General features: G+C 43.7%; 2 protein-coding genes across 9 annotated transcripts in view; both read right to left on the reverse strand.

Moving 5' to 3' along the window:
• Nucleotides 1-6,613, reverse strand: part of IL34 (interleukin 34) — a 70,276-nt gene extending 63,663 nt beyond the window's left edge. For 2 of the 5 annotated variants that reach the window (XM_037815822.1, XM_037815818.1), the window contains exons 1-2: nt 6,303-6,495; nt 2,056-2,409 (exon numbers count right to left, since the gene is read on the reverse strand). The gene's annotated coding sequence lies outside the window, so the exon portion shown is untranslated. Of the gene's footprint in view, nt 1-2,055; nt 2,410-6,302 lie in introns of all 5 variants that reach the window. The other 3 variants (XM_037815825.1, XM_037815826.1, XM_037815820.1) reach the window with 3 other exon arrangements.
• Nucleotides 6,614-9,500: 2,887 nt separating this feature from the next.
• The window catches only part of SF3B3 (splicing factor 3b subunit 3), a 66,100-nt gene continuing 51,494 nt past the window's right edge, over nt 9,501-24,106 (reverse strand). For 3 of the 4 annotated variants that reach the window (XM_037816224.1, XM_037816225.1, XM_037816226.1), the window contains exons 18-26: nt 17,818-17,992; nt 16,858-17,063; nt 16,604-16,760; nt 15,487-15,612; nt 14,852-15,064; nt 14,177-14,275; nt 13,263-13,406; nt 12,519-12,623; nt 9,501-12,141 (exon numbers count right to left, since the gene is read on the reverse strand). In XM_037816224.1, coding sequence (XP_037672152.1) covers nt 12,001-12,141; nt 12,519-12,623; nt 13,263-13,406; nt 14,177-14,275; nt 14,852-15,064; nt 15,487-15,612; nt 16,604-16,760; nt 16,858-17,063; nt 17,818-17,992 — 1,366 coding nt within the window. In that variant the 3' untranslated portion in view covers nt 9,501-12,000. The remainder of the gene's footprint in view (nt 12,142-12,518; nt 12,624-13,262; nt 13,407-14,176; nt 14,276-14,851; nt 15,065-15,486; nt 15,613-16,603; nt 16,761-16,857; nt 17,064-17,817; nt 17,993-24,106) is intronic. The other variant, XM_037816227.1, reaches the window with a different exon arrangement.

Genomic DNA, 24,106 nt, shown 5'->3' on the forward strand with positions numbered 1-24,106 from the left:
TGTCATCCATAAAGTGGCACAACAAAGACCCACTCCCAGGGCGGTGTGAGGGCACCAGGGGACAGCGGAAGAGAAAGCGTGAATGTACATTCTCCCACCAAGCAGCAAGGCTCTAGTATTGCTGCTGTCTGACCCAGCAGCCAGCACAGCCTCAAGGGGCAGCAGCAGGAAAGGGAAAGGATCCTGGCTCCAAGGCACATGACAACCTCTCCAAGCTGCAGTTTCCTCAACTGTAAAATGGGAATAACATCAGGGCTTCCTCTCCGAGGGCTCTATGTGAACTCTGTGGGAGAGTGTTTACCCAGGGCTCACACCTCGCCTGGCACAGAAGTGTCCCCTCCCCCCGTCATGAGACCAGAGTGCCCAGATCACCGGGCTGTTCTGGGTAAATTGCTGTCCCCGCCAGGATGTCCTCTGCCCCAGCCATAAACAGGGCAGTTATCTGAGATCTGACGGCAGAAGAGGCCATTACTCCCATTAGGAAGGGTGTTTATTGCTTTTCGAGTGCTAGGCTGGGAACCACACAAATTAAATCACGTGGGCAAGATCTTGGCACTCACAATCTAAGACAGACACATGGAAATCACGTGGTTGCAAAGAAAGGCAAAATGAATTTAACATCCCTGGGAAAGACTTGGAGCCCTGGAAGAGAGTTATTAATGAGGGTCCCATTTACTGGGAGGAAAGGGCGGCCTTGAGTGACACAGACCCTGGGCCCCAGTCAAGGCCAGTGTTGATGGCACAGTGTTGTCCTCAGACCCTGGGGACCCGAGCAGGCTGGGCACAGAGGGTGTGAGGTCAGCTTGGCAGGTGTGTGTGTGTGTGTGTGTGTGTGTGTAGCAGCAGCTAAATCCATCCCTGTGAGAGTATCAGCACCCCCAGGGATCCAGAACTGTCTGCCAGGGGCAGGGTGGCAAGGAACCAGTATAAAGGGCTGGAGCCACACCCACACTGCCCAGTTTCAAGTCCCAGCTCCTCCACTTACTGACCATAACCTTGGGCAGATGATTTAACCCCTGGCCCTGGTTCCCACCTGTAAAATGGGAATGGTAACAGCACCCACCTCACAGGGTTGCAGTGAGAAGATTTGAGATCAAGCCTTTGAGCCTTCACTCCAGGGCTGAGCCCAGAGAAACTGGTAACAGCTATTGTTACTGTTATTTAGGGGAGGGCTGGCTGCAAGCCCTCCCACCTGCCTGACCCTTCCCTCCCTCTGACCTGGGTGCCACCTTCACACAGGCCTGTTATATATTACTTTGCCAGGACTGAATCCAGCAATGGCACAGAGACCCCCTGTCTCCACTCCTGCCTCATGCTGGAGCTTTCTCTGCAGCTTGCCCAGCCTCTCCTTACATGCCCCCACCAATGGGGAGCTCACCACACCACAAGGCAGCCTGTTCCACCCTGAGACAGCGCTGATCATAAGTTCTTTAGGCTAAGCCCAGCTCTCCTCCCTGCTTCTCCTTAGAGGAAGTGATTTTCCTGCCAGGGGCTTTCCACTGCCTGGAATTCAACCATCCCACAAATGCTGGAACCCACTGAGCAGGGCTCCAGTCGCTTCTCCAAGAAGTCTCCCTGAACCCCAGCGGCTCCCGGCTCCCCACAGGGATGCAGACACTCTCCAACATCTGTTGCCATCTCACCAGCAACGCTTACTTGGAGGCAGAAAGCCTTGGATTTCCCCAGACCTGATACTAACATCCAGCTCACATGCTCTAGCCCACCCAATCCCCACAAACACCCTGTGAGGGGGGTACTATTTTGATCCCCATTTACAGCTGAGGAGAGTGAGACCCGGAAGCTCGGGGACTTACCCCAGGTGCCACAGCCGGCACGTGGCCGAGCTGGGATCCACGCTCAGGGCGGGCAGAGGCCGCCCAGGGGCAAATCCTTGCTGTTAGACTGGTCAGCACCCTCTCGGGGCCTCGCTCCAGGACCTGGCCGGGGAGGGGGCAGTGACCCCGAAGGAGACCCCCCCCCCCGGGGAGTAACCTCAGAGCGCTTGATACCCTTGGTCCAGACGACCCTGAACCAGCATTTTCGAAAAGGCCTTACCCGGGGTGGCTGCAGAGCCGACGGCCTGGGCAAAGGAGGTGTCCTCCGGCGGGGCCTCCCGCACGCGCCGGCCGGGCCTTCCGGGGCTCCCGCGCCGCCGCCCGCGCCGCGCCTGGGGACTCGCTTTGCCGCCGCCCGACGGGCCGGTGGCGTCTCGGAGTGTCTTGTGCAGAGCGGGGCGGCGGCGGCCCGGGGCCTGTCGAAACCCGGGACGGGGGCGGGGGCCCGGAGCGCGGGGCCGGCGCTGCCCTCCTCCTCTGCCTGGCGGGGAAGAGCTGTGACCCGAGAAGCTGCCGCGACCCGGCTGCGAGACCGTGGGCGAGCCAGGAAATTCCCCGCGCCTGGTCTCTTCATCTGTAAAATGGGGGAGACTAAGAAACCTTGCATGGAATGTGTGAGCATTGCATGGGTTGGAGCATTGTGCCAGGCTGAAGAGTTGGCGCCGCCCAGTGCTCCTGCCACTGCCTAGTCCCGCGCGGCTCCACATCTGACATCTCCACCCCACCTTTAGAGGGGTTGGCAGAGCCTTGAGTGTTTCTTTAAGGATGTTTGTCATTGCATTATTATGCCTGCAATAACTTGGTATGATGCTGAATTTCCATTCATAAGGACTAGTTAGAAGGATTACCTTCCCACCGTGCAACGGAGTACTATATAGCCACTATAAAGGATGATGAGGGAATCTGCATGTATTGGTATGGAAATATCTCCATGACATATTGTTGAGTGGTAGTGGTGGGGGGGAAGCAGGTAGGAAGGAAAGCATTCTAGAGAGGATGCTAGAGGATCCGGAGCTCTGTGTGTTCACATGCACAGACCCTCCATGCTCCCCCTGTGGTATCCTGACCAATAGCAGTAGCATCAGCTGAGAGCTTACTGAAAATACAGAATCTTGAGCCCCGCCCCAAGCCATCAGAATCCAAATCTGCATTTTAAAGAAGTCCTCAGGTGACAGATGTGCAGGTTACAGCTTGAGAAGTGAGGAAGTAAGGCACTGTCTGGAGAATTGCCCAGTAAAATATGAGAAGGGTTTGGTTATCTTTGGGTGGAGGGATTGGGATTTTCTTTTCTTTGTGCCTCTCTGAATTGCTATTTTTTATAGTAAATACATTCCATAAAAACAATGAAGCTATCAAAATGCTTGCAAAGAGATTTTAATAACATGAGAAGATAGGAAGACAAGGAAGCAGGAAAGAGATGACTTGGAGCAGAGGAAGGGCTGGTGTGGTCAGAGGGAAGAGCGTATGGAGGGGATGTATGGTGAGAAAGCCAGAAGTGGGGGCTGGGACTTCCTGGAAGAAGGCCCCATTTGCCCTGGGCTGGAGTGTGGACTTTCTCAGGCAGTGATAGGCATTACAGGCTGGAAAATTCTTGGGCCAGGGCCTGACCTTCCCAAATAGCTGCACTGCAAGCCCAACTAGACATCTTCTTGGCCTTGAACTCATCATCTTGCCCCAAACCTTCCTAATTGTTGCCAAGTCCCCACCTGGAGAGGGCTGAGAGGGAAAGCCTGGTTGTTTCTCGGGTCAATGGGCCCGTCCTGGTTGGAACGAAGGTCCCACAGATGGAGCTCTCCCAGGAACCCCTGGGGAGCTTGGGAGATAGGCTCCCAGTCAAGCTGCAGCCCAGTTCCCACTGGATCCCAGCCCCCAATCACTGGAGAGTGTCCTCATGCATAAATTACAGGACAGCTGGAACCCCGATTCCCCCTGGGATTGTCACAAGCCTGGAGGCTTGGGTTCTCAGACCTCTATGGAGCCTCTTTGGGTCAGAGTCAAGTGGCTCATTTCAGAGAAGATGCCTCTTCCTCCCAAGGCTGGGTCAGGTCATACTCCCACAGGACAATATGGCTTTAGTGGGAAGGGGCTAGGGCCTCCAGCAGCATTTTTCAGAATGCCAGAAGGAAAGAGCTGTAAGAATCCTAATTGCCCTCCACCCTTAACTGAGATGGGCAAGGAGACTCACCTACTCCAGTGGTGGAGCTGGCACCAGAACCCAGGGCCCCAAATAGCATACCAGGCTTTCCCGCACAGGACTTCACAACTTGTCCTGAGAATCCCACTCTCTGCAGTTATTTATTTTAGGTACCATCAAAGTTGAGATGGGGTGGAAGGCTGGGGGCTTCCAGGCCTCCAACATCAAACTTATTCCCCAAAGCTGCCAGAACAGACAACCTAAAATTCCCTTGCCCTTGAGATCAAGTCCAAAATTTTGCTTGACTTTCAAGGTTCTTCAAAATCTGGTCCCTACCTACTTCTCTCATCTCATCTCCCACTCTCCCTTTCTCTACACCGACCCAGCTCTGCAGCCCCTGAATTATCCACCCTTCCCCAAACAGGTGTCAACTTTAGCACTGGCCTTTCCTGCTTCTTTCCAATCTCTGACAAATAAATTGTTCTGCATTTTTAAGCTTGGAGCTGTTTCCCAAGTGCCAAGACAGACCTGGTCATTGTCTCCTTTGCCCCCACTCTTCAGTTCAGGGCACATGCCTACATCAAGATGAGAGAGACAGTCTTTATGCATCTCTCCCTAGTTTCCAGTGCCAGGACCAGCCAACCCAATGTTTGTTGATTGAGCAAATGAACACATGAGCTTTCTGCCTGTTTTTTATGGCTAATTTCAGTCCTTTCCCAAAGGCTCTGGAGCATGGCCTTGACCTTATACAGCAATGGGTATCGTGGTGCCAGCTGCTTTACCTATGTTACCTCATGTAATTCTTTGGCACAGGAATCCAGATTTTACAGATGAGGAAAATGAGGATCAGAGAAATCCAATGATTGCTCAAGACCTTCTCCATGGAAACTGATGCAGGATTGGAATTCAATCCGACCAGCCTAGGAGACAGTGTTTATTCGGCTGGACCAGGTTATGAGGCCCTCTGGTAACTACCGTAACAGCTGCAGGGTGGAGAACAGGTGTGCCCACAGACTTCCTGGAATTTCTCCACTGTTACGATCTCTTAAGCTTGTGCTTTGAGGAAGGTGGCTGAGAGATGGGAAGGGTGGCACCCAGATCCAATGGCAGTTGAAGTACAAGAGCCTGGGGGACCTTCACGAGGAGGATGACGATAGGGGTCGTGACATGAGCCTCCACCTCCTCATCTAAACTCAAAAGTTCTCTTACAGGTCATGAAGCCTTTCACTAGTTACAACAGGGTCAGGCAAGTGGAGGCTGGGGGTGGGGGACCAAGAAGTCATCTCAATCTGCCCAGCTTATAAAATGGCCCAGGGAGAGCCCCCAACTGGGAAGAGCCCTCTAGAGGTGCTTATTAAGTGCCAAAAGTTGTGCTAAGTGCCTTACAAACATTATCTCAATCTCACTTTTAATCACTATGCTAGACTGCTTCCACCCCCTTCCTGAAAAATCTCCAAACAAGTCCCCACTCCCCCATCATGTCACCAAGGTCCTAAAAATTATTCCCATAAATTTTGAGTGAACTGACCCATGTGTAACATGAGCTGAGCTGCAAAAATATTCCTGCCCTTTGCCCCAAGCATTCATTCTAGATGGGAAATAAACTCCAAGGAGGAGGCAGAGACCAAAAAATGCCATTTCCACAGAGTTGTCCGTGAAAGTCCTGCTTATTAATTGCAAAACACCTGGAAGCAATCCAGCTTCAAAACAGAGGGACAAAGGGATGGATTTGTTAACATGGTGGGTATTGTGTGGACCTTAAAAATGACATATAGTGAATTTGTTTGTGTGCATTTGAAAAAAACGCAAAGTGTGAAAGCAGAACACTTCATTTTATTTTAATTTCAGAATACAGTCTGAGGAAAGCTCACCTTTGTCCTTTTTTTAAAAAAAAATTATTTTCCTTTCCTTTAAAGAATTATAATCAATTAATTTTGTAGGACTATTCATGCACATGGTACACTAAGGTTTAAAGAACTTGAGTAATATATAATGGAGCAGCCCCCTGTAGCCCATGACATCCATTTAAGAATGTGGGTTTGCTGATTTACAGAATCAGAAGGGAATACAGATATTAGTCATTTTTTGGTTATTTGGCTCTGGTTTTTTCCTTGCAAGGCTGAAGGAAACAGTTACAAAATGATAACTGGAGCCAAGAATTCACAGCATTTCTCTGCAACCTATTTTAGAGCCTCTTCAACTGGGACTCTTTGTCAAGTCTAGCTCAAGTCTCTTCTGCTGTTGTCATTGAAAGTAGCTGAGTTGGGGTGGAGAGGCTGGGCTATCAGAGGCAGAGAGAAAGCCATGTGAAGGAGAACAAACTCCCTTCTTACCTGCTCACGTAGGACAAGGTATTCTAGGGCTTTGCTGGTGGTAATCAGGAGGACAGTCTTCTAGGGCTTTGCTGGTGGCGTTCAAGGGCTCCCGGGCCCAGAGCAGGTGCAGAGGGGCTGGGGCAGTGGGTGACAGGTGGCAGAGGCTGCAGCTTCCCCCAGCCCACAACCCAGTCTGTTGGGAAGGGCAGGGAAAGCAGGCAACTGCAGCTCCATGTCAGGAACTGAGCCAGCAAGGGAGGGGCAGGGCCACGTGGCCCTGGCCTGCCTACGAGTGTGTTGTTGGAGTCCAAGCCCTCCACAAAGCCAAGAGGATCAGCCTGGGGATGTTTTCTGGCAGGAGGGTATCCTGCAAGTTAATGGCAGGAGCCCCCAGAACCCAAGTCCTAGCTCCCAGGCAGGCTGCATTGTTTTCAGATGTTCCCCCAGCTCTTCTCTAAAACACATTAACCCCGACAAAAAATTCTTAAAAAAACATAATAAAACTTCGTGCTATAGTAGTGACTGAAGTGCGGGTATGTGGGGGGATGGACATTAGATGGAGTGATCAGATAAGGCCCTTCTACAGTGAGGAGACACTATCTGAAGACAGATAAATTGCCCATCTACAGCTGAGGACAGGAGCTGGGTGAGGTGAGGTATCTTACGCAACTTACACAGCTGGTTACTGAGATGTAAAGCCCTAAGGTCTGGGCTTTTCCCACTTGATTCAGGGGCTTGTCCTGGTGTGATGGATGGCAGTTTTGGGGGTGCTTACAGGGGCAGCACCATAATCAAGGAGAAAATCAATTTCTCACAGCAAACTCTCTCTTTACTTAGATTATACTTCTATTTAGAGTAGTTGGGGTAGGATCCTTCAGCTTCTCCACTGGACATTACAAGGTGGGGAGGCGAGAGGTCTGTGTTTAAAGCACTGCAATATCCAAGAGGACAGTTGACAGTTTCCTTAAATATGAGCAGAAATCTTTATTAAGGGGCCCCTCTTTAGTATTTAGGATTCCACAGCACCCAGTTTGGGAAACACTGACCTAGATGATATATTTTATTCTGAACGTCAAGGCTTGACACAAGTAGTTGTTCAAGAGATGCTTTCTCAACTGAATTGACAAAACTGGATTCCTGATTCAGCCCTAAATGCCCAACAGGACCATGATAGCTACACTGGAATGTTCCTGGCTAAGTCACCCACCTCCACGGCCCAAGTAGTGGCCACACAGGCCCCGCCCTCTGCAAGGCCCTGCTGCAGAGCTCTGCCAACGAGTTGACTCACACCAGTCAAGCTCGTGGGAGGACAGAGGGTGAGGGGCTCAAGGGTGGAGGTGATGGGGGCAGTCACAGGATCTCACTGGGGCCTCACAGAAGCCTGAAGAAAACCCTCTGTCCTTTCTCAGCTTGGAATGACACCCTTTCCTTTCAAAGAATCACCTATAGGAGAGCAGTTCAGGATGGAGGTGGCTCCAGGTCTCCCCAAGTTCCTAGGGCAAAGACCCAGTTCAATGGCCACACCTCCTCTGATCCCTGAGCAGTCAGGGTATGCTCTTTACAGTTACCATGACCCCTGGAGGTCGCGCCTCTCTCCCCATTTTACATACCGAAAACCAAGACTGCTCAGAGGTTGCTGAAGCCAGGTCACCTGACTCCATTGTCCAATGCTCTTTTCCTAGACTTTACTGCTGGAACTTGGTATTTGGCAGATGATATCTTTGTTCTGAGGGCTTTATGTGGCTAAGATACCTTTCTCCAGTTACAGCTTCTGTAAAGGCAAAATATCCCCATGTCCCTTCCCAACACCAGGCAGCAGGCCCTGATAACCTACAGTACTAATACTTCTCTTGACTACCACAAGCCACCAGCTTATCCACCACCCGGATTCACACCCTAAAATTAGTAACTTGTGACAACTCCCCAAAGGACCTAATCAAAACCAACTTTCCTTTCATTCCCTGTGATTCTGTTTGCTGTCAGAGAAGGGAGCAGGTTCTGCTGTGTGGCCTGTGGACTAAAAATCTCAAGGACCAGGGCAGGGCTCTGAAAGACAGTTAGAGGTAGGGAGACTGCCTCTGGGATTACAAAAAACCTGACTTGGGGTATCCAGAGCTGCTAGATTTGGGGGGGGGGTGGTGGTGAAGTGATGAACAGTGGCCTTCAGCTACTTCCAGTTGAGCTACCCTGCTGCTCTCAGCCTCTTGATCCAAATGTTATTTCCAAACTTGGTTGTTTCTTTTTGTGACAATTTCTAAATTTTGAACAAGCAGCAATATTCTTGACTAATTAATTCTCATTTCCACATCTAGTGACTTCTAGGTCTGATAATTTTCAACAGATTGTGAAATATGCAGATGCCCAGACACCACCTGGTTTCTGCCCCAGATTAAGACAAGAAGCCCGTATTCTGACAAACCCAGGCAAGGCTTGATGTCCAGCCAGGCTTAACACTTTACACAGCTGCCAATTTCCTACCATTTTCTGACCTAAATGCCTTGACTGTCCAGCCCCCACTTCCTCATTTTTTAGCCTTGGAACCTTCTGATTTTTCTTACACGTCCCAAGGCTAGGCTTGTTTTATCTGAGGAAATCAGAGACACAGGCCTCAGGCTCTTCTGAAACTTGTTGCCAGGCTCTCTGGTAGACTCACCTCACAGCAAGCCTCAGAGGGTCAGAAACTGCTAGGTTATAAAAATTGTCCTCTTCCATCTTCCGGATGCAGAGCAGAGCTGGGAGAAGGTGGCACATAGTAGGTGCTTAATAAATACTTAAGTACTAAATGAACTCAGCAGTCTCTTCATGTGGGTTAGGCATGTCTCCCGATGTTGGCTTTACAAACTTTCTAAAGAAATAGCTCTTGGTTGCACTGGTTCAAACTGGTGGACCTTATTTGAATGCTGTATAGCCTATACCTGCTTATTTCAGAGTTCACCCAAGCTTCATGGGAGCCCTGCAGGTTGGGCATCCAATACACAAATGTAAAACAACCACTGACCAAACAGATGTTTAATGAGCCCCTACCATGCACTCCAGAGTGAGTCATCTGTCCCCCCAACCCCACCATTATTTTTTTAGACAAGGTTTGATTTCAGCAGCAAGATGGTTCTTCTGAGCTCTGAATATAGCCCCTGAAAAATAATTTCAAGGGTGCAATAAACTTAAAACAGTCATATACAATATTCCACATGCAAATGAGCAAGTAGATGAATCATGGAAACATATAACATTTTTAATTTTAAGTAGAAGGAGAATTTAGGAATTATAAAAAATTTAAAAGCCAGGTTAATCCCATCTAAAAACTGCCTCCCAACATTTCTCACTAAGCCTGCAGTCATGGGAGCAGCAAGCACTGTGGAGACCAGCATTCTCCCTGTGAGATGAGCCTTTCCAGCCCGGCAGCTGTCTTGCTAGCAATACATTTATATAAACCAAGAAAAGCAAAATTCCATCCACAGTCCATCTTAGACCCCCACCACCACCACCACCCCTAAAGAATGCTTTTTTTGGCAAGAGATCTTCCAAAGGAAACAACATCTGCAGAACCTCTGCCTGTGAGGTCAGGAGAAAGCTGAAGCAGATAAAAACTTTTCGGTACTTTCTTAGACCCAAACTGCAGGGACTTAACAAAAGAGGATGGGAGCAAATCTAGTAATTAAGGGCAAATGCCTCAGTGACTTGACATTATCCCTTCTGAGTTCCACAGCAGCCTCTGATATATTTTGCAAGACTGGAAGAGAGCTCCCTATTTACTTGGTTGCTTAACCAAACCACTGGAGTTGAGTAGATACCATTAACACCTAGAAGGACAGAATTTGTAAGTTAGCCTCGTTTAATCACTAAATATTTACTAACACCTTTTGTAGGTCCTGGGACATCAGCTACGAACAAAATTCCTGTTTCTAACAGATTCAAGCCTAATACTTTCTGTCTACACTCCTGAAATACCATTTGCCAGAGCCCTTCTTCCAGAGAACAAGCAAACTGGTAAGACACAGAGGAAACTCAATGGTATTATTTCCCTGACTCTATATTTAAATCCTCTACTACTATAGGAAGAGTAAGTATTTTATTCAAATGGGACAGGAGAGAGACAAGGAACAAGGAGCCACTGAGTTTCTCAGGCTACTGCATGTCAACATCATACAACTTCACAGATTAAACAGAATGGGTTTAGGTGGGGACCATAGGAAAAATGGGCCCTGGAATTAGGCTTTCCAAACGCAATTTAGAAGTACTGTCTATCGTAAGAATCCACAAGCTAAATGGGAAAGAAAAGTGCTATTAGGAATTCAATTCTTGGTAAAACTTGGGTCTCTCTATTTAATGATCTAAAAGCCAAGTCATGAGTAAAGATACTTAGTCCCAGGAGATAGCAACAGGGACCCTCTCTTCACTGGACTGTGAACTCTTTGGGGTCAAAGATTGTATCTAATCATCTCCATTCCAGATTCTAACCCAGTGCCAGCCACAGAGAATCTACTCAATACAAGGCAGCTGAGGACATATGAAAAGAACTTTTTACTTTATGAAGTTCCAAGAGGGGAAGTGAGCTCAGGTTTACTCCAGGTTCACTAAATCTGAGGGACTGCCTCCTTATACCAGGGTTCTGTCTTTTAGGCAAAGGAGGAAACACCATTCTCAGGTGTGGGCTGGAATATTCTGAGACAAGGCAGCTGACTGGCTCCCAGTGCTCCCTCCTCACACCCCCAAAGGCCATCAGGAACCATGCCCAAGACGTCTGCAGCACAGAAGTCAGGCCCCCTTTAAATAGGACTCACATATATTGACTTTGTTCCCAAGGGCAGATTAGACTCTGTGATTTTCTTTATTTACTGACCCATCATAGTAGTCATGGCAAAAGATCATTTCAGGATTTGGAAAAGTGAAGGGAACATCTGTTGAGACAGAGATCTCCAAAGTGAATATTCATGCCAAACCTCTCACTACAAGACCTAAAAGTAGAAGGAAGCTAAAACAGAGGAGGATAAATAAGCCCGTCTTCAATATCCAAATAAAAGAAGTATGGGTCACCACATGGTGATTACTGAGCCTAATTTCAACTACATAGCAGAATGGGCTAAAAAAAAAAGCCAAAGAAGCATCACAGAGTTGGGAAGGGAGGCTACAGGACAAAGTCCAAGCAGGTGTTATACTCAGTTCTTCCTGCTCTGACTCTGGTTCCAATTTCCCACCTAAATTCTCATTCCCCCAAAAAAAACATGGACACTAGCCACCTTAAAAACGAAGCTTGTATTTCTGCTTAAGTTTCAGAGTAGCAGAACTCAGGAGTTATACTAATCCAACCTGGTCCCCGCTTTAGCATGCCCCCTTCCCTCCCACAAAGATAATATTGTACAAAACTGTATTTACAGGAAAACCAGTTAAAAATCAGGGGTGTGTACAAAAGTAGACAAGAGAGCCAAGAATTATCAATACAGAGGGAAGTTTTGGGAAAAAGGGGCCACCTATTCTACACTGGAACCTGGGGCAATGTATTGTGTACGACGCAGAGAGAAGTGTAGCAAATCTGTGCCAACTTTATGGGGAATCAGTCATTCCAGGGGAAGAGTTGATGGGAAGAGCTATTGGCTTTACTATTGCAAAGTCTTAATTATCCAGCCACCCTTCTGCAGTATGGGTTCAAAGCCAGGTGGTGGTGGTGGGGGAAACAAAATACAGAGTCTCTGGAAAAGCCCACAGGTGAAGGAAAGGGTCAGAAGGCATAACGGGTCCGGATATCCTCAAGCTTCTTGGACACCTCAGGTGGAGTTCGGTCCAGTTCTTCAGAGACGTTCTTTTGTTTGTTTGGCTCCATGGAGTTGAACTGCTCACAGAGGTCTCCATCAATCACATTCTAATAAACGGAAAAATGAAAAAGAAAAAGGTGAAATATCCAAAGAAAATGGCACACACTAAAGCAGCAGCTGCAGGTAAAGCCTTTTATTCTCCCCCAGATACTTAAACCCCATTTGTAGAGCCAGGGACACTACTCTAAATTGATCCTTGGTAGTTCAGATTAGCAGAACTGGGTAGTCTTTTCTCTGGCTGTGAGAAAGAAGACTCTGAATATTACTAAACATTGCCCTCCCCCATCACTGTCTCCAATAATCCACTCCCTTGTTACTCCTTTAAAACTGTTCTGATTTTTATCAGAGAAACACCAGAAAAAAGACTGGTTGAATGGGCTGAGGACCTTGTTCTTAAACCCAGATTTCCCCAAGAAAAACCTACCTTAACAGGGAAATAATAGGAACGAAAGCTGAGATGGTCCCGCCCACAGAGAGGGGGGTGCTCAGACCGTAGGTGCATTTCCACATGCTGGAAGAAGTCATGGTCCTGGAGGAAGAAACAAAGAATCCATCACCAAGAGAAAACAGATTTCAACTACTAGCCTGTGGTTTCCAGAAGCACAATGAACAGACAAGCCACTGATAGTTTTTACCAGGAAAGAGACGGTAAATATTTAACCACTCTTCTGATGACTGCAGGTTTTTCTGCTAAGAGAGGAGAGCTAAAAATCAAAAGGAGACCTCACTGTAATTATAGTACATGAGAGAATACCATACGAAATAAAGAGTGGTATGTGAGATCAGATTCCTGATCCCAGCTTCTGTAGATGGAATGACACAAATCAATCTTAGCTAAACTTGGAGCGGACTCCATGCAGCAACCAGTGTGCAGTAAACACCATCCTATCACTTCTAGTCTGTGAAGTTCGGTTCTGGGGCTTTGTTCTCAGACTAACCCTGTAACTACATCAGGCTGGACCAAACCCTAGTACAGTGCAATAATGGTTTCTCCTGGGGACAAAACTCAGGATTCCCAACTTCCTAGGTACTTCTAATTGTTGTCATACAAAATTTCCAGAACACTCTTAGCTGTAGATGGGGACAAATGATTTGCCCTCCTAGGCAGACTCAGCACCAAGATATGACCTTGGGAAGGTGAAGGCCAGAGTGGTGTGGGAGCTCTCACCTCATGAGATGTGAAAGGGACAAGGATGCCAATTCCTCCTGATAAGGTGGTATAGACAAGTGATTCAGAGCCTCCAGGGATCAGTGTGGTCTTCTGTAATGACAGCACTGTCTCCCCCACATGGTAGTTCATGATCACCTCTGCCTGCAAGGTGAAAACAGATCAGTAACTGTGTATGTCCTCAGGAGTCTCTTCTGGATTCCCAAGAGCAAGCAGTGCCACCAAAAGGCAGATTTCATCATCTTTTAATATCCAAACATTAAGAAAATTTCAAAATACTTTAAAACATTCTCATCATTTACTTAAAAGCTTAATATAGATTTAAAACTTACTGACACTGGATCATTTCTAATAAGCCATTACTATGTAAAAACACTTTTGTTAATTATCAAGTTTGCAATAAAGAAATTTAGGAAATAGAGATTATAAAAGAACAGCAATTAGTAGGCTTAACCCCTAAAATGGCTCTATTTTCATAAGTCTGGAAAGAGTCTTGAAGAAACGTTAAATAAACAAATGTCTATAGGAGAAACATAAATCTAGGACACACTTTGGAAAACAGCTAGTTACTATTAGAAATGAACCTGTACAATCCCTACTCTTCAGAAACAAACTGATTGCTAAAATGTCTCCAAAATTTTTCCATTTTACATATTGAAAATGAGGGATAAAAATGGGATAGTGATGGTCATCTATATCAAACCCAGCATCCATCCATCCTCCATCAGGGGCTATGCATTGTCTGCTTAGGAATTTTCAAGAAGAAAGGACCATGCAGGGGAGAGTGATCAGCACAATCAGTGAACTGTGACTAATTCAATAAAAAATGTTTCTTATAATAAGGATAATGAGGAATGTACTATGCAGACTAGTAGCTCTCCTTTGCACCCCACTCTCCACTCCAGGAATCTTACCTTTTGTGAGGCACCATTGAGCAAGCCCCGGTCCCACAGGGCTTTGTTTCCTGTGGGATCCTCATCCACTTCGTCATTGGTATTAGATGGGAGCCTCACCTACAAGGAAATGACACAATGCACAGGGCTGGTCCATTAAGCAACATGGTTTGCTCTGAGACCTAGCAAGCAAGCCCAGGGTACCACCCAGGCAATGCCCTGAGCCCAAGTCTCCTGCAGCTATCCTGGTGAACAGGAGCTGTATTTGAGAAGTGAGAAACCCCAAAGAGAATGAACACATGAACAAGGGTCTAACACAATCAAGGGCAAAAAAAAGTCCACAGGACATAAACAATAGAGGTCAGGTCACGCTTTTAAAAAGACAAGGCAAAATTTGAGGAAAACATTAAAATATAAACACTAGTCCTTAGTCCAACCTAAACCTATCATTATTAAATCATGTTCCATGGGGGTGGAAGTGAACCAGGGAGGGGAAGGTGTGGGGAAAGCCAAAAGGCTGGTAAGAAGGCTAGAAGAAAACAAAGATTTCTTTTTAGAGTTAACTTTTTAAGGATGGAATTTTATACCTCATTCTACTTTACATATTAGGGATCATAATCCTGGGCCCATAAGAACAACAAACTGAGCCAGCTTTCCTTCACCTAACTGTAACTCAAGTAAACAACATCAACTCACCACACAAATGTTGCCAAACTTGTCTGCCCCAGCCACAGTGTCATAGTCGAGGAGGCTAGCTGTAGTGACCCATCGGGGGTAGGTATCATCAGCAAAGATGATAAGCTGGTTCTCATTACGCTTGTAGCGGACCCAGATGAAACTTTCTTGGACGTCAGACACAATTACCCTGTGTCCAATAGTCTGGATCCCAGAGATGTAATTGGCGATGTGCTGGTAAACAACAAAGACAGCAATGGGTCTAACTTTATAGCTGAAAGCCCACAAAAAGCCCAGTTTTCCCTGAGTGCAACATATATATAAGGTTTGTAAGAACAGTAAACATCAAAGAATAGCAGATGGCAATAGATGTCTAGAAGGCAGGAAAAACACTAAATAGTTGTTAACACAGTAGAAATAAAAGCCTCTCAGATTTAAATCCTTTCCAGAAGCAATCAGTTTAGCAATCTGGTTCCTGGTTTGAAGAATCCTGCTCTACTCCTGCCCTTCTCAAACCTCAAGGGCTTATTCTGAGCCTGGAATTAGGGGAATACAGCACAATCCTAACAAAAACCCATGATTCTTAACAGTTAATGTCCTCCACCCCTCCATTCTGTCTCATTAGATAGATCCTAGTCCCTTACCAGCTCATTTACCTTATTCTCACACTTTCGAAGTAACTTTTTCTTCCCCAGGTCATAGACTCGCAAAAGCTTCCCCACCCCAATCAACACCCTCCCCTGGAACGGAGCAATGGCAGCAGGGACCTCTTCCACTGGAGTCTATGAGAGAAAAACCAGGTAATACAACTGTTAGAAGAACATACAATCAGACACTAGCCCTACCCCTTTGGCCCAGAAATGAATTCCTTCCAGACATCTGGCAGTAAGGCAGTGAATGATAAGCTTCTGCTCATCAGAGAAGTAAGTCACGCATTCAGCAGACTATGAAACACAGAGGGTGTTTGGGCAAACAGGTCCCACACACTGCTTTTCACTCAGCAAGTGGATCAATGGCACAAGTGAAAAGCCACCGTGATGCCTAATGTATGCTGCTCTAGAGCCTGTGCTTGGTTTAACTGGCTCCATTAGATAACAGTCAAGCTTTGACATCTAAAGAGACCTCTGTTTGTGGAGGGATGGGAAAGGAACGTTAATGAAAAGCAACTAAGGAATTACTGAGTGTAAAAGGATGAGACATTCATTTGCTGTCTCTTCTGTAGCTTAAAAATTAGCCCTTTCCTCCTGATAACTGGTTAAATCATTTGAAATTTAAATCTAGAAGGAAATACTGCCTAAACCTTACTTCTGTAAACATAATCTAGATCCATCTTAGTTTGTAGGGAGAGGCAGTAATTTTAACACAAAGAAGGGCCTGTGAATTCATTATTTCCCAGAAGACACTACGTTTATGACAGGGCTGAAGGAGTCATATTTATGTGTTGTCTGTGTGGAGTAGAAAATTAATTCTTTAGAACTGCTGAATTTGCCACAAATTGCTGCCTGCTTAGTAAGACCCGTAAACAAGGGGCCAATTCAATATTCATCTCCCCATAGTGGGTGGATAGCACACAGGCTTCCCGTGGGATTGACGGATAGGCACCCGCATATCATTGGAGCCCTCAGCCCCAGCATTTTCTAAACACTCCCAAGAGATCAATAGAAACAATGAGCTGACACCCAAAATGATCACCAGAAGACATGACACAAATGAAGCAGAAGTTGAAAGTTCAGTGGGACCTAAGATCCAGGAGAACCACAGGCTGGTGCCTACCTTGTGCAAAAACTCCAGTTTCTCCCCATTGTTCACAAGCTTGTAGGTATAGACAAAACCCCCTGCCACAGATCGGGGGTTCAGTATCAGGTCCTTGGCCACACCCACCAGCACATACCAATCATCACCAGTGTTGGAGAACCTGCACACGGCCACACTGCATACACAGAAATAAGCAAACGGTCAAGTATTGGTCACAACCCAGAAAATTCCTCTTCCAGACCATAAAACCCTGAATGCTCTGGGTTCCTTACCTAAAAGCTGCCTCATTCTGTTCTAGCTGGACAAGGTCTAGTGTGTTCCCCTGAATAGGATTCATCACCCGGATGACAGAGGCCCACTGCCCATTGCCAGCCTTGGGAGCTCCAAAAATGGACTCGGGGAGGTTTTCATTAAGGAATGCTGCTGCCATCTCTGCCGCCAGTTCCCGCTCATCCTCCCCTGCTGCTTCCACCATTTCCTAAATCCAGAAAGGAAGGAAGAGTCAGTGTGTTCAGAAGTGGGTTATGCACCAGAAATAGGTTGAAGAGGAAGGAAGATCTCTGGGGGGGAGTTCATAATACACAAAGTAGCAAAGTCTACCAATCCCAGGATTTCTGAAAATGAAGATTAAAGGAAGTGGTGTGCAGACAAGGGGAAGAGGGAAGAGGAAACCAAATATCTCCTATTACATACCAGCAGAAAGTCTAAAAGACAAACTAACATGAGCTGCGGCAAATACTTTACTAAGGTCTGAGGAACATAAAAATGGAAACACCATTTTTTCTACCTAACTAGTCTGATTTCCCTTGATGAGACAATTTCTTGTCTCTTCTCTTCCAGGCAGGATATGGTTCTACATGGTTGTGACTATTTAGGTTTTGCTGGTATTTCTGGGAAGAACTGGTGTTGTGGGGAAAATGAAAACTGTCTTCTTTGGGCCTCAATCCAGGCAACATACAACATGGCCTGTTTTTGGAAGCTTAAGGACTGAAAGAATTCTGTTCCAGAGAGGGAGCTGAATAATGAATAAACTCAGGTCAGCATATTAGCCCTGGGTCACAAGAAAACCTCTAAGACCAAGAACTCAGCAAAGGGCCCTCTTCAAGGGACCTAAAAAAAGCCTGGATCTTTAACAAAGATTATAATCAACAGTTACAGCGGTTTAAACTTTAAACTTTTCAACACAATTTCACACAAAAATCTTTTGATTTAACCCTTGAAAGTCTCATTACCTCTGCCATCTGCTGCTTCCTCTGAGCTTTTGTGGCCTCAGTGTAAGCATTGTGATCTGTCTCAATGATGATAAGATTGTTACTCTCAGGGTGGATGACAAATTTTCTGGGTGTGTACTGCAGTGGAAAGGCTACTTGATTGAAGACAGCACCTAGCTTCTCCAACGCCAAAATCCTAAGTCACAAGGCAAGGCAATTACTGGGCCACTCAGGACTTGGACCTGGTATTAAAAATGATACATACACATAGGAAAACACTCTGCGCCTATAAAACAGAATGTGGAAGACATGTAGTACCGAAAATTCTTCCCCAGACATACTGTTAAGTGAGAAAAATATGGTGTAAGACAGTATACGTCATGTGCTAAAAAGGAGGAAAATGAATATATGCATATATTTACTAGTATAAAATAAAACATGTCAACAAAGATACACAAGAAAGTAACAGACTGCCAGAAGGGGTGAAAAGTGAGTGACTAAAGGACATGCTGGGAAAGTGATCATGCCATTCAATAACTGTGCATGGCTCTCTTATATTAAAGGAAACAGGACATTCAGGGTTATCTAAACATTTACTTTGAATCTCTTTTCCTTTCCATTTCCCTCCATCAGGACTAAATATACTGATTTTACTGTTATTTGCTTAAGAAAGTTCAAGGAAGTAGAATTGCTAAGCCAAAGTCTTTTAAAATGGCTTTTGATAGGAATGATAATATATATTCTTTACAACTGGTATTTCTGAAACTCAACTATCCATTGAACTGAAACACAGACCTTCCTCTTCAGTCACATTTCTCTGCTGGCCAGGACCGTGAGCTAGGCCTTGGGATGCTCTGGTGAACAAAACAGAGAAGACCTGCCCCTCAAGAACTAACATCCCTGTGATTCATTAGTAATTGTGCCGTATCTCCTAAAACCAAATGAGATTTTGGTCCTTCAAGAAATAAGGAAAAGGACGGTTTCAAGTGCAAACAGAATCAACTAATCTGGTCATGTATCTGAGTATATAGTAGAGTACATAGCAGAATATAGCAGAGATCAAATATGAAGGAAAAAAAGATAAAAAGACATGAAAAAAAAAAAAAACAGAAAGATTTAACATACATCTAGAAAATGAGAGAATAGGAAAATACTGAAAGAGAAAAAATGTCCAGAACTGAGTAACATCTCCAGCTCCTAATCCCTCTGCTACCATGTAGCACCCGCTGCAGTGTTGCCTGTTGTCCATGTGGGGTTGTTTGGAGTCTGGGGGAACCAGGTTAGTGGGTCCCCAAAAGAGCTTTTTATTTCCTATTCAATTTTCATGTAGTTTATAGAAAGATGCTGAATGTTGGGTGTGGGTATAATAAACTATTTTGCAACTGTAAACAGCGGACAAATGGAAAATATTTATAACTGACAATAAAAGACATGTTCCCTAAGATGGAAGACATGAACCAACAGACAAAGAAGCACAACATACACCAAGCAAGATAAAGAGAAATCCTTATTTTCACAGATCAGGAGAAACACAGAAAAAAGGGGACAAATTATATACAAACAACAATCTGACAGAAGACCTATAAAAAAACGAGTGACAGTAAACTACCAATTTCAAAGTGCTGAAACAACCAATCCAGAATCCAATTTTTTAAGAGTACCCCCCCCCCCCGCCAAAAGAAACATTTTCTGATACTATGATGGATGACATTCATACTCCTATGGATATATAATTTCACTGAGGGAGAAACAACAGTATTTTCAAGGATGTGAAAAAATCTGAATTTCACATGTAATGTCAAATGTTGAGCCATTTTGGAAAAGTCTGATAGTGCCTCAAATGATTAAACTTAAGAATTACCATACGATCCAGCAATTCCACTCCTAGATAAACACATCCAAGAGAAATGAAAACATATAACCACAAAACAGCTTGTACATGAATGTTCATAGTAGTAAAAAAGTGGAAACAACTCTAATGTCCATAAACTGTTGGAAAAATAAGTAAATTTAGATGGGTAAATAAAACGTGGTATATCCATACAAAGGAATATTAATCAGCAACAAGATGGAATGAAGTGCTGACACATGCTACAAGGATGAACCTTGAAAACATTACGCTAAATGAAAGAAGCTACTTGTAAAGGACAAGGACCACATATTGTATGATTCCATTTATGTGAAATGTCCAGAATAAATAAGCCCATAGAGACAGAAAGATTAGTGGTTACCCTGGGATAGGGGTGTGGAGAAAGGGGAATGACTGCTAATAGGTATGGTTAATTTGGGGAATAATGAAAATTTTAAAATTGATTGTGGTGATGATTACAACAACTCTGTAAATACATGAAAAATGACAGAATTGTATACTTCAAGTAGGTGAATTGTATGGAATTATATCGCAATAAACCTGTTACTAATATGATACCCGAATAATCTAGTTTAATAAACATAACCTCCATCCCACTCTCATTCATGAACAAACTGAACACTAAGGCACAAAATTTTTGCCTGAAGTTAAAACAGTTAAGTTGTGACAGAACTGTGACAGAAAGATAACCCTCTAGGTGCATTCAATTTGTGGGGTTCACCCTGTTTATATCATAAAAGTATCAACTAGAAAATTAACTACAAGTGTTAGTTGCCTTAACTGCAAACTTTTATCTACAGACTCAAGGCAAAGCTTTACCAGCAAAATCAAATCATTGCCAGCAACTACTTACTAGTCCCAAAATTCTATTAGCTATTCATTCATGGCCTTAAATAGCTCCTTCCCATCCAGAGATAATTATTTCTCATTTTTCTGTTTTATTAGAGAAGTTGTGGGTTTACATAAAAATCATCCATAAACTACAGGGTTCCCATATATCACCCCTTATTAACACTTTGCATCGGTGTGGTACATTTGTTACAATTGATAAAAGAACATTTTTGTAATTATACTGTTAACTATAGTCTCACTTAGGGTTCACTATATTGTGCAGTTCCATGAATTATTTTAAAAAAATTTTAATCTAGTAACATATATACAACCTACAATTTCCTCTAACTACATTCAAATATATAATTCAGTGCTGTTAATTACATTCACAATGTTGTGCTACCATCACCACCACTATCCATTACCCAATAGAAACTCGGTATCTTTTAAGCCTTTACTCTGTATTCTCTATCGTCATCCCCATAGATCCTGATACTATGAGTTTACTTAATCTACTTATTTCACATCAGTGACATCAAACAACATTTCCTTTTAAGTCTGGTTTATTTCACTCAACATGTCTTCAAGAGTCATTCATTCATATTATCCCATGTATTAGAATGTCATTCCTTTTTACAGCTGAATTATATTCCATGGTGTCTATGTACCACATTTTGTTTATCCATTCCCAGGCTGATGGACATTTGGGTCGCTTTCATCTTTTGGTTATTGTGAATAATGCCACTATGAACATAGGTGTGCAAATATCTGAGTCCTGGTGATAAATTCTTTTGGTTATATACCTAGAAGTAGGATTGCTGGATCATACGGTAATTCTGTACATAACTTTCTGAGGAACTAATTAACTGTCTTCCACAGTAGTTAACATTTTACATTCCCACCAGAAATGAACAAGTTATTTCTCCATATCCTCTCCAACAATTATAATTTTCTGTTTTTTTAAGAAATAGTAGCCATTCTAAGTGGGTGTAAAATGGCATCTCATTGTGGTTTTGATTTGCATATCCCTAATGGCTATGATGTTGAGTAGCTTTTCGTGTGCTTTTTTGGCCATTTGTGTATCTCATTTGGAGGGATGTCCATTCAAAGTTTTTTGCCCATTTTTAAACTGGGTTGTCTTTTTGTTGTCCAGTTGAAGGATTTCTTTATATAATCTGGATATTAAGCCCCTATTGGATATGTGGTTTCCAAATATTTTTTCCATTTTGCAGGTTGTCATTTTACTTTCTTGATAAAGTCCTTTAAAGTACAAAAGTTTTAAATTTTTATGTGGTCTCATTTTATCTAATTTTTCTTGTGTTGCCTGTGCTTTGGGTGTAAAGTCTAAGGAAACCACTGCCTAACAAATGGTCCTGAAGATGCTTCCATACATTTGACAGTTTTGACAGTTCTGGCTCTTATATTTAGGTCGTTGATCCATTTTAATTTGATTTTTTTATATGGTGTGAGGTAAGGATCCACCCTCATTCTTTTGCAAATGGAGATCCAGTTTTCCCAGCACCATTTGTTGAAGGGACTATTCTTTCCCAATTAAGTAGTCTTTGCCCCTGTCAAAAATTAGTTGGCCTTAAAAGTGAGGGTTGATCTCTGAACTCTCAATTTGATTCAACTGGTCTATATGTCTGCCCTTGAGCCGGGACCATGCTATTTTCGTAATTGTGGCTATGTAGTAAGTTTTAAGATCAGGAAGTGTGAGTCCTCTGAGTTTTTCCTTTTTCAAGACGGCTTTGGCTATACCATATATATTTGACAATTAGCATTTTCCATTTCTACAAAGGTTGTTAGAATTTGGAATGGGATTGTATTAAATCTGTAAGTCACGCTCAGTAGAACTGACATCTTAACAATATTTAATCTTCCAATCCATGAACAAGGAATGTTCTTCCATTAATTTTGGTCTTCTTTGATATATTTTAGCAATGTTTTATCGTTTTCTGTGTATAAGACCTTTACATCATTGGTTAGATTTATTCCTAGATATGTGATTCTTTTGGTTGTTATTGTGAATGGAATTTTCTTGATTTCTTCTTCTGAGTGTTCATTACTAGCATATAGCAACAATACTGATTTTTATGTGTTGATCTGGTACCCTGCCACTTTGCAGAACTATTAGCTCTAGGAGCTTTGTCATTGATTTTTCAGGATTTTCTGTAAACAGGATTATGTCATCTGCAAATAGGGGAAGTTTTACTTTTTTCTTTCCAATATGTATACCCTTTATTTCTGTTTCTTGCCTACTTGCTATGGCTATAACTTCCAGTACAATGTTGAATAACAGTGATGACAGGGATAGTTATCCTTGTCTTGTTCCTGATCTTAGACAGAAAACTTTCACTCTTTCGTCATTCATTAAGTATGATATTAGCTGTGGGTTTTTCATATATGCCCTTTATCATGTGAGGAAGTTTCCTTCTATTCCTACTTTCTAAGTGTTCTTGGTCAACTGCTTTTCCTACAACCATTGAGATAACCATGTGGTTATTTCCCTTCACTCATTTAATCTGGTGTATTATGTTGTGAAAAGACCCCTGCACCCCTGAGATAAATCCCACTTCAACAAGATGTGTAAGAGATGTTGGTCTACAATCTTCTTTCCTTGTGGTATCTCCATCTGGCTTCGGCATGCAGGTGGTGCTGGTCTCACAGAATGAATTAGGAAGTATTCCTGTCTCTTCAGTTTTCTAGAAGAGCTTGAGCGGGATCCGTGTCCATTCTTCCTGGAATGTTTGGTAAAATTCCTCTGTGGATCTTCTATTTCTTCGAGTCAGTGTAGGTGGTCTGTGTTTTTCTAGGCATTTGTCCATCTCATGTAGGTTATCTAAAGTGGTGACATACAGCTGTTCATAGCATCTTCTTTCAGTGGTGTTGGTAATAATGTCACCCCTTCATTTCTAATTTTAGTTATGTGTGCTCTCTCTTCATTCTTCCTCAGTCTAGCTAAAGGTTTGTCAGTTTTATTGATCTTTTAAAAAAACTTTTGGTTCTGTTAGACCTCTCTACTGGTTTGTTTGTTTATTCTCTATTTAATTTATCTCTGCTCTAATCTTTATCATTTTTTTCCTTCCGCTCACTTTCAGTTTATTTTGCTCTCCTTTTTCTAGTTCTTTCAGCTTTGAGCTTAGGTTTTTGATTTAAAATTTTTCCTTTTTAATGTAAGCATTTAGACCTATAAATTTATCTCTCAGCATTGCCTTTGCTGAATCCCGTAAGTTTTGGTATGTTGTATATTCATTTTCATTTGCCTTCATTAGATTTTTTCCTAATAATTTCCTCCTTAACCCATTGATTAAGAGTATGTTGTTTAATTTCCACATATTTTTTAAATTTTCCATTTCCCCATTACTGATTTCTAGCTTCATTTCATTGTAGTAGAAGATATATTGTATGAGTTCAATATTTTTTAATTTAGTGAGACTTGTTTTATCACCTAAATTATGGTCTATCCTGGAGAATGATCCATGTGCACTCGAGAAGAATGTATATTCCACTGTTGGGTGAGGTGAGGTGTTCTATAGAGTATATGTCTGTTAGGTCTAGTTTGCCTAGAGTATCTTTAAGTCTTGTATTTCCTTATTGATCTTCTGTCTA

Source organism: Choloepus didactylus, chromosome 22 (assembly GCF_015220235.1).
Source record: "Choloepus didactylus isolate mChoDid1 chromosome 22, mChoDid1.pri, whole genome shotgun sequence".
Classification (NCBI taxonomy): domain Eukaryota; kingdom Metazoa; phylum Chordata; class Mammalia; order Pilosa; family Megalonychidae; genus Choloepus; species Choloepus didactylus.